At 26.5% G+C, this 11344-nt stretch overlaps 1 protein-coding gene across 4 annotated transcripts in view; it reads left to right on the top strand.

The window, feature by feature from the left end:
* The window catches only part of LOC100574389 (low-density lipoprotein receptor-related protein 2), a 16758-nt gene extending 7472 nt beyond the window's left edge, over positions 1-9286 (top strand). Inside the window, exons 3-7 of one of the 4 annotated variants that reach the window (XM_016802281.2) lie at positions 277-421; positions 1424-1631; positions 7166-7230; positions 8087-8192; positions 9048-9286. In XM_016802281.2, coding sequence (XP_016657770.1) covers positions 7179-7230; positions 8087-8192; positions 9048-9207 — 318 coding nt within the window. In that variant the 5' untranslated portion in view covers positions 277-421; positions 1424-1631; positions 7166-7178 and the 3' untranslated portion in view covers positions 9208-9286. Of the gene's footprint in view, positions 1-276; positions 422-1423; positions 1632-6383; positions 7015-7165; positions 7231-8086; positions 8193-9047 lie in introns of those variants that run through there. The other 3 variants (XM_029487835.1, XM_016802280.2, XM_016802279.2) reach the window with 3 other exon arrangements.
* The last annotated feature ends 2058 nt before the right edge of the window (positions 9287-11344 follow it).

Raw genomic sequence — 11344 nt, 5'->3', positions numbered from 1 at the left:
CAAACAAGTTATATACGATATAAGATATAAGACGTAAAATATAAGAAAAGTAGGTAGTTATCAACTTACATAATATATTATATAAGTATACGTATATTGCAATTTGAACTTTAATTGTCAAACAGATATTACATCATAAATTGTGATCATATTATAATATGTGTACATCATATTTTGTAATCGATAATGTAAATGTGTATTGAACCTACCTACTAGACACTAACAGTCATATGATGAATTAAAAGAGGTACCTATTAAAGTATGAAATATGTTTAGTTTCAGGACAATAAGGAGCGGGTTACTGGAATAATGATTTTCATGGATCCAATAACTTCACTTACAGTTTTTACAGAAATTAAGAACCGCATAAAATGGATTCGTGAACTGTATAACAAACATAAATAATTGATTATAATCTATGGTAATGTTATTAAAATAATTTGTCCCAATTGTAATTTGAAATATTTGTATAAATAGGTTTTTACTTATGTGTATCTCACAATTTTTAACAGTCCATACAATGATAACTGTTCATTTAGATTAAACTCATAACTATTAGTACTTAAGCAATATATAACATATATAGGTACGTAATTGACACTTATAAAATTTGAACAGTTTATTATACCAATTTCGCATTGTAGATTAATTGGTTTATAATTATTATAACTAGATATTGTACTAATTGGATTACTTTTTATCAATTTTATTTTTTGTCAATGGCAACTTCTGTTTCAAAACTACAATATTTTAGGTATCATAATATATTTTTTTAAATTCTATTTTTCAACAATAAATGTTTATAGTTTATACAGGCAATATGACAAAAAGGTACACTTATCAATAACCAAACCAAACCGCTGTACATGTGAATTTTTTTGCTATAATATTATTATATAATATACATAATATATTATATTATGTATATTATATAATAATATGATATATGATAATGTCGAATAGTTTAGGGGTGAGATGAAAAATAGATTTAAATATTGGCTGAAACAAGAATTCTTTTTTGTATTTTTATATTGTTGCTATTGGTTACAGAAAATAAGCTACATATTACGATTGAATATAATTCACAATATTGTAATTGTATTACCTATATATTTTATAATTGTCATAGCAAACCCAGTTTTTGATAAAATTGAATGTTTTTTTTTTTTTGTTAAATGATAACTCAAAACAATAGATATTAGATACGTGGGATCACGCAATGTGTTGTTTACACATACGGCTCCAATGTACTGATTAACAAGGGAAAAAAAATATATTAGATACATGACATTTTTATTGAATGTTTATATTATTATTTTAACTATAATAGAATTAAATTTTTCTTAATATTTTGACTTTTTTGAGTTATTTATAATACGCATAAGAAAATTTCAAACTTATATGGTTTTCTTAATTATTGCAGGTTCAACTTACTGTATTATTAATAGTAAAAAAAGGTGGGCAAGTGGGTATCGATCTGCTGTACAGTAGGTTACAAGTGGGTCACTGTAGTGGATGGTGTTACATTTGAATTTAATGGTATCATTGTATAAGAAAAACAATTCTGAGCGAGGACGGTCAATCAGCCTATGACATTACTAAGTATATTTGATGATATTATTGTAAATAAAGTAAGTAATTTATATATAACCTATTTAAGTGGAGCCTTGTTTTAAATTTTCCTACCTTAGATGTAAAAGTTGAACAATTTTTATATTTCCAACTACAAAATAGTTATTAAATTTTAAATTTGATAAATTTTGTCAAAATTCGAACTTTAAAAACTTATTAAAAAAATTGGGCATATGTAATTTTTAATATTTTTAAACTGCTATTGTAACAATATATCAGGGGCATTGTATTAATTTTAGCGCATTCTTACCCAACAAATAAAATTTTATTCACAATTAGAGAAAAAAAAACTAAAAAAAAATTGGGTAAGTGGATGTCGCTCTGCTGTACAGTAGGTTACAAGTGGGTCACAGTATAATGGATTTTATTACATTTGAATTCAGTGATATCATATCATTGTATACGAAAAACGATTCTGAACGGAGACGGTTTGTCAGTCTGGAAATTTTATATTTTATATTGTTATTTTATTTTATTATAGCCTGCTGTAAGTTAAATTAATATTATAAACTAGCTGCCCGACCTTCCTCCGGAAGAAATTATTTTTTTATAATTTAATTTAAAAACATATGACTATTTTTTTGGCTATACAAATAATATAATATGATTACATATTGTAGTTATTGTTATTGCTAATTTCTGAAAATTATATATCCAACACTGGAGTGGAAAATTTTATTCTTTTTATTAAGGGACCAGTGCACGACCTGTGTTTTTTCTCAAAAACATGCCTTGCAGGATTCACTCTCACGCCTCGTAGATTGGTCCAATTTCCGTAATCTTTTTTTTGTTAAATAGAGGAAGACTTATTGCAGGGCGCATTGGACTTGGATTTTCAAAATTATTTTTCGAAATTTTATATCACAAGTTTGAATCTAGTCCATTTTTACAACTTTTTAGTTTTTGTATTATTATTTGTTTTTAGCAACGTAATCAAAAATCGAAGTCCAGTTTGCCCTGTAAAAAATATTCTTCTATCTAACAAAAAAAAATTACGGAAATTGAACCAATCTACGAGGTGTGAGAGTTTTTCCTGTAAAGTGTGTTTTTGTCGATATAATACAAACTATCAACCCCCCCCCCCCCCCTAAATAGGTCTTGGGTAGTAGATTAGTGGAAAAGTCTTATAATTGAGGTAGCAACTAAAATATAAAATTTAATTTTCAAACTTTATAGAATTGCGGAAAATATGAAAAGTCGCGACTCCAGGCCCCTTAAAGAATAGAGATAAGGTAGAAAAAATGTAACAATAAATAACTTTTTTAATGAATAATATATATTTCAAATGGAAAAATGCAAGTGCAAACAAATAAATAAATAATTAAATCTAATAATAATAATAACAATAATAAATAAACAAACAAACCGGTTTCCTTCGTCTCCAAAATCAAGTTAGATTCTTATATATATATATATATATAGATTACAACAAAATTACTAAAACCGTTGTTTTTATTTTTATTTGTATTAATTTCTACGGTGATAAACGAAGCGTTAGAAATTAAAATCTTATTTTTAGCGGTTTTTTGTTATTTATCGGTGGTTTTTACCGTGGCATTAAATAACTATTGAGAAAATCGAAAAATGACCTCTCAAAAGTACCATCTTGATGTAATTTGCTAAAAGAGAAGATAGTATATGTTGAAATCAAAACATTCCTTCTAGTAAACATTTTGTACGCAGGATAAAAAAAATAAACACCATAATTTATTGTGAAATCACTAGCTTCATTGCTCCGCTCAGAATCTAAAATTGAAAACTGACAATGTTCGTAAGCAGCTCAAAGAGAGTCAAAATATTTTCAAAATTGTATGGTGTATAGTAAATGAAAATATAAACATTCAGTGAAATTATTATGTATTTACAGTTGTTTGTTTTTGAAATACAATAAAATAAGAAAACCGCTATATGAGAAATCAAGTGAATACCTATATTATCCAATGTTGTAAAAATAAAAACTTCAATCGCTCAAAAAAATATAATTTAATTTTCTTGTAGACATTTATTTTTTGACAAAGGTAGACAAATTTATGAAGAATCTTGTATTACATTTTAAAATTTAAAATTTAAAAAGGAAAATGTTTATGAATTTCAAACTCAAAAAATTTGCAACATTTTCGTGATTTTTACGTATTTTGTCAAGATTTGAACTTTAAATGCTTTTTTTTTTTTTTATTAAAAATAATGATATTTACAATCTGTGTTTACGTCACAATAAGTAAATTAGATAATTTATGTACAATATTTGATTTGAATAATTGGAAGAGGGAGGCCAACCAGTGCTGGAACCCAACTATCTTTAAATGCTTATAAAAAAAAATTGTGTGTATGAATTTTTAATATTTTTCAAATATCATTCTAAAAATATATTGGCAGCCTTGTATCAAATGTTCAACTTTTTTTAAATTTTTTTAATATTTATTTAAATTTTTTTTATATTTAATTTTTTTTTATTTTTAATAAAATATTATTGACTATCATAGAAAAAAAAACCGAAACTGTAGATCGAACTTAATACATTTTGTACAATTATAATACATAGAAATGCCACTGCGCTAACAAGCTTACCACTCTTATAATAATGATTATTATTAATAAAACCATAGAAACCGTTTATAACATAAATGTCCATTGTAAATTTTCAAAGTCCCTGTTTGAGGACCTAATAAAGGACAAACGGACAGACAAACAAACATGAATTTTTATATAGGCAAAAATAATATGTATCGTGTGTGTGTTTATGTAATTATGTATGTGTACAATGTACATTTTACCTACATAATCTGAGTAACTACTAACTAGTTGCGTGCATATGTATGATCAGTATAATCTATTCGACCTACATCGAAACTGATAAATTAGTAGGTAATAATGTTCTTGACGGTCAAACAAAATTGTGCTACTTTTATCTTTTTACATTCGAAAAATCCCGATAAGATTCCAAATCATTTTGAGTTATAAATGTCATAACAATTTTCATTTTGTTTCTAAGATTTGAATATTTAATACAAGTGTCTTCATAAGTTTGTCTACTTTTCACTTGAATAACTGTAGACATTTGAAATTTACCCCCTATGTTAATTTTATCATTTTCTATGCACCATACAATTTTCAAAATGTTTTTACTCGCTTTGAATTGTTTACGGACATTATCAGTTTTCGATTTTCAATCAGTTTTTTTTCTCATGTAGAAATGTCTATAAAATCGTATTCATTTGTTCGAAAAGATGGAAAATTTAATACAAAACTCGTTACAAATTGTTAGAATAGTAGTTTAAAAATATTAAAAACTCAAGTTTCAAGTTCATACTATGTTGATAAAGTTTTTCCGCGTAGATAGACGATAAATTAACCAAAAAATCTTAAAAAGATTTAAACTCAGTTTTTTTATACATACTTGGGGTTAAAAATTGTTCGAAATTAGATATTTTAAGGAAGATTTATGAATTTAGTTGTTGTATTGTAATTTAAAAATATTATTCCTGAGTACCAAAAACTTTTAAAATATACTATTATATTTTATACACACAATAACGAACTTTCCAAATTCATTTTTTTTTTTTGGCAAAAGTTAATGTAATCTACTTTTCAAAATATTTTTATTCGCCTTGAAATGTTCACGGACATTATCAGTTTTCAATCAATATTAGTACTTTTTTTAATGCATCAAATATCTATAAATTTGTATTCGTTATTTGGTCGAAAAGCTTGAAAATGTAATACAAAGCGCCCTTACACATTGTTAGAATGGAGTTTAAAAATATTAAAAATTCTAATGCAATATTTTTTTGGAGCCTTTAATGTTCAAATTTTAACAAAGTTGAAGTGTATAATTATAAATTATGTTTGATTTTCGGTACGTAATACCAGTGTTAACAATATATATTAATTAATAGAAATCATATTTTTATGGCATTATGTATTTATGTTAGTACTTAGTGTAATATAATATTAAAATTAACATAATAATAGATAGGTACAATTGGTACAAATAATAATAATAACATAATATCTGGATCATAATGTATTATGTTATAGGTAATTGTTCAAATTAAGATTAATATGCTAGATCTTGTATTACGTTTGTACGTGAATTTTTACGAACATTAGATATTAATTTATTAACTTCAATTCAACTAGTAAGACGTTAAGTCATTAAGGAAGTCACTTGAAACTGTGAGAAATACCGAATAAATTTTTGGTTATATTTATAAAAAATTTGTAAAAGTAAAATGATGCGAGGATCAGTTATTCATATCATTAGTTTTGAGTGAATTATGAGCATTTTAAAATATCGATGTTTTAGATACTCATAACTTACTTAAAAACTAAAATATCGTAAAAAAAAACAACGATAGAACACAGATAATGTTGTTACTTAAAAGTTTGATAATAGATCATTTCACTGCTCTAATATATTATTTATTAATTAAAAATGTATAAAATATTAAACTTTTATTTCTAAGGATTAGACATTTAAAACAAGATTCCACGTAAATAGTCCATAAACTAACCAAAAAATATAAAAAAAATATAAACTCAATTTTGTATACATATATGAAGTTAAAAATGTGTACGGAATTAGATATTTAAACGATGATCTACCATTTTAGTTGTTCTGTTGTAATTTAAAACTATTATTCCTGAATACTTGATTTAAAATATACTATTATATTTTATACACACAACGACCTTTTAAAATTCAATATTTTTGGAAAAAATGTATGTAATTTTATTGCAGTACTGTAGTGATTTAATCACAATAATAAATGTATAATAATATCATATAAAATATGATGGAATTATAGGCTGGCCATTTTCGCTCAGGAACATTTTTCGTATAGGTATAATGAATTTATATCATTTATTCGAACTTAACACATCCATCACTCCTCTAGACACCTAATGTAGGTCAGAGTTACCCACATCCGTCTTTTTCAATAATGCAATTTATTTCATCATACAAAATCTTAACCTGTGACCTCGATATTAATTTCACGATAAATACAGTCTCTGGTCTCCTTTTTCAGATAACATATTAAGGCTTAATTATAAATATATTTTCAGCTTTTAGGTGGAGCGATGAATTTACTGTTAATTATTTTACAGTAATGTTTTTTTTTGTTTTTTCGTGTACCTACATGATAAGTAGTCGAAAAAATACCACCAATCTATGTAGTTTGACTTTAGGTCAATCATGTTATCGCATATAGTTACAAATAGGTATATTATAGATAATAACAAATAGACTACCCACCAATACTATGCGATAAATATGTAATATATTATAATATATTAGATTTTTAGAAAACCCGATATAATGTGTTTAGAACTCTCGTTCTGTTCAGTTGTGTTTCGTGAAGTAAAATAATTGATAAACAGGTACATTATATGATTATTATTATTTTTTATTTTGTTATACCTACACGTGAGAAAATGTACGGTATAATATTGTTTAGTGTATAGTGCTTTATGTACCTACAAACATTTATTGTATATATTTACTAATATATTTGATTTAATTTAATTTCAGCCAACCATTTGCAATGAATGAGAAGACATATTCCAGAGTAGTACTATACTTAAGTTTGATTTTCGGTACGTAATACCAGTGTTAACAATATATTAATAAATAGAAAATCATATGTTATGGAATTATGTATTTATGCTAGTACGTAAGTATGTAAGCTTTTAAAAATTTATAATTAGTAGTGATCAAACAATAAAATTCCTTTTTATTTAAAAATTTTCTTATGGCAAGATTCTGTTGAATCTCGAGAGACCTAATTGCATTATCCGTAATACATAATAATATCTATTACGTGTGTAAGTACAAAATAAATATATAATAAATTAGTAAATAATAATAATAATAGCTCATTGGTCTGATATTATAGACGTAAGGAATATATTTTAATAATAGCATAAAATATTATCTAACTTGCGGCGTTTACTGACCGGCAATTATTATAGTGTTCATTCAGGTCTTGGGACCATATTTACCTACGTCCTATTTATTTTCTGTCCAGAGATTAGCGAGTGATAGGATGATTATTGTCATAATTTCATATTTCTACAGTTTAAAAGATTGTCTCTTACCACAAGAAATTTTGGATCACCTTTGCAAAAAAAAAGACCATTTGATTTTTTACTTTAAAATTATAAAATATACTTGTGATAAATTAGCATATGAAATTTTAAAATACCTATTAAAATGTAATAAAAAACTATTTTCTATTCATATAATCTATTAAAAAATTACTTTTTTATATCAGTACCTACCTATATTATGTCGGAATTATTGGACCACCCCCCCCCCCCCAGAAATATACGCCACTGATAGGTGCTATTGAATTCAGACAACAAACACTGATTTAAAAAATAAATTATATTCTTATCCACTTAACATCGTTTACCAACGTACGTAATGCATATGAATAATTTATTATTTCAGCATCCGTCATAATGAGTTGTATATTGCTCGGAAGTGGACACGTTGGACACGCTGGAAGGGCAGGACACGCTGGACACGCTGGACACGCTGGACACGCTTCATTTGTGTAAGTGATTGTATTATAAATATAGGTATATTATGTTATAATAAATGGAAAAAAAGTGGTGGTTGGAACCTTTGGGGCTTAGAGCTCTAAAGTCTTAATAATCCCCATAAAAAAATATATGAACATACAAGAGCGCCCATCAATCAGAACCTATGGGGGTGAAAATATCATAAAAACATAACTATAAGAACCAACAGACTTTATTAATTAACATAAAATAAATACACAACATAGATAAACGATGCACCTATGGATTATTTCATGTATTATAATATCGTCGGTAAAAATAGTTTATAATTTACAATTACAAAAATTACAATCATTTCACATTTGTCTAGGGAGATGACATGTCACTTCTTTGCACCCCCTAATGGGCGCCCTTGCGAACATACAATTTAGGCATATTTAATATTTGATATTCTTAGTACAAACAACACATTACGATCAGGGATTATTACCTAGGTATGTAAAAACCTAACTTTTTTTTTATTGTTAAACTTTTGACCACCTACGCATTGGACATCAGATTCCGAAATGCCATACAACATTCAATTATATTATGCTCCGCAATCGAATTGTTAATTATTATCTTGAATCTAATAGTAATTGTTTTAAGTAATTTACAAATTTTATACTTACGTTTTTCAAACGATAATTTTTCGTCAATTTTTAATTTATTTCTCACTGATGGCAGATAGTAATTATAGTTGGATTTTGCCCAACTGTCTATTGTATAGTAATCAGTAAATCCATAAGAATTTTTAAAATTCTACTAGCTTTCATATGTTTGCTTATAATATTTTATGACTAATATGAAATAATAATTTGTTGCATAATAATTGAATAAAATTATAGAAATACCGAAGAGAAGTTCAATTGTTCAAATGGACTGTCGATCAAAACGTCCAATGTTTGTGATGGTCGTAAGGATTGTTCAGATGGTTCAGACGAGTCCGAAGAGATGTGTGCTCGAAAACTTTTCCATGGAACAAACATGACAAATGGAACAAAATAATAGCTATATGACATTAAATATTTTTTATACGTTCTTGTAAAATTTATTAAGTGCAGTAAACGGATATGGCGAACCTAGACTGCATATTTTTCATTCTCTATGCTATGGCTTATATGTGTATAATAAAATCAATGGTCATAATACGATGTAGTCAGTCGGCATCGAAAACTGAGTCGTAATTTTACGGTTTTGTCCAACAGTAATGCTAAGAAGCCCAATTCTATAAATGATTCTGTGTAATGGTAAACGCATTAAAAATTTAAGAGCTAATGTAGAATATACCAAAGCGATTTTTGAAATGTTTCTTTAAAAGTTAATATTTTTATGTGCAACTTGATTTTAAAATCAGATTTTACCTATCTTACTTACTTTTTTTTTTTATTATTAATCTCCATAAAACTTAACTGTTGGTTTTATATTTTTTACGGTTGTAACAACAATCTATGAATCAGACCGCATTAAACTCAGATTCTTAAATTATGGTAAAAAGTAATTTGTAAAAAAAAGCTGAAAATCGTCTTCTTTAACACTTATTACCAAGTTTGAAATTAAAATATTGAAAAATGAACGGGCTACTTACCAGGTGTCTTAATAGGAAGTGGACACACCGTAGTATATTGACATCCACATCGTGTTAAGAAATAAAGCCAGATTCACAGCTGCGTCGTGTGTCGTGCCGTGTCGATCAAATCGTATTGTGATTGGATATTACTTTTTTGGTATCGTGTAATAACCAAGTTGCAACCGAGTATACCAAGAATTGACTACTGCTCAACTTTTAAACCATATTGGTTACCAGTCATAACCAAAGGTGGGCATTAACTAGTTAAAAACTTAATTTTTTTTTTTTATCTTTTTATCTTAACTAGTTAGTTTATTTTCTAATCAACTTATGAACTTAACTAGTTTAATTTACAGTTGAAATAACTTAGCTTTTCTCAGTTGCTTTTAAAAAAATCCATCAACTTAAAAACATTTTGAAGTTTTCATTTATACGTAAATATTACTGTCAGTATAAAATAAAAATAATCCAATACAAAAACACAAACATTTCTGTTCTTTTTCTTGATAACATAATTTTGGATATTCATATATTTTATTAAGTTGTAAATTATATTTTATGCGAGTTACAATTATAAATATTTTTAAAATTTAATCATTTTAAATTATAAATTGACAACTGTTATGTTTTAATGTTATATAACTTATATTATTCAATTGCTATATATGATGTAAAAAATATATTTGTTAAATTATTAATCTGAGATGAGTATATAGTTTAAATTAGTAAATAATAGTAAATTGTTAAATTACTAATTTGAGATGAGTATATAGTTTAAATTATCAAATAATAGTAAAGTAAAAGTAAAAGGGTATATACAGTGTACATTATGATAAAAGTTCAATAAAATTGTTTTTTATAATTTATGAATTAGAAACTAAAAGGCACATTCACTCTTTATGTGATTTACATACTAATTTAAAAAAAAAATTAACTTTTTTTAAACTGAGTTAAGTTAATATTTTTTTTCTATATTAACTTTTAACTTATCGAGTTAAATTTATAATTTGAGAACTGTTAACTTTCAACTTATCGATATTGTGTCCTCTTAACTTCACTTAACTTGAGTTAATTATTTTCATTAACTTGCCCACCTTTGGTCGTAACCATATAATAACCAAGCTCTCGCACGACACGACACATAACGTAGCTGTGAATGCGCCTTAATAGATGTCCATGTTAAGAGTATTCAAACCTCGTCGTGTCGTGTGAAATTATCACGTTTACCACAATTACTAAACGATACCGCATAGTTGAATATATTAAATTTGAATATGAGGAAATTCAGGAGCGGCAAACGTTGCAAACGTTTGATAACGGAGAAATCGGAACGTCCGGTTGCTAAACGAAACTGTAAACGTTAGCAAACATTGCAAACGCCATGTTCTAGCGTTTGGTCTGTTTCGTTCTAGTAACCAGAACCGTGGTTGTTTTTGCTTATACTATTGCCGTTATCGTTATCACAATTCACGACTTAAGGTGGGTTTCCACTACATACGTGTACGTTTACGTGCATATATTGACCGGATACGTTCGCTATGAACGGTTTCCCATCGGTTGATTGGTTATGGATTG

The sequence above is a fragment of the Acyrthosiphon pisum genome, chromosome A1 (assembly GCF_005508785.2).
Source record: "Acyrthosiphon pisum isolate AL4f chromosome A1, pea_aphid_22Mar2018_4r6ur, whole genome shotgun sequence".
In the NCBI taxonomy this organism is placed as follows: Eukaryota; Metazoa; Arthropoda; class Insecta; order Hemiptera; family Aphididae; genus Acyrthosiphon; species Acyrthosiphon pisum.
This window is presented reverse-complemented; position numbering and strand designations above follow the sequence as displayed.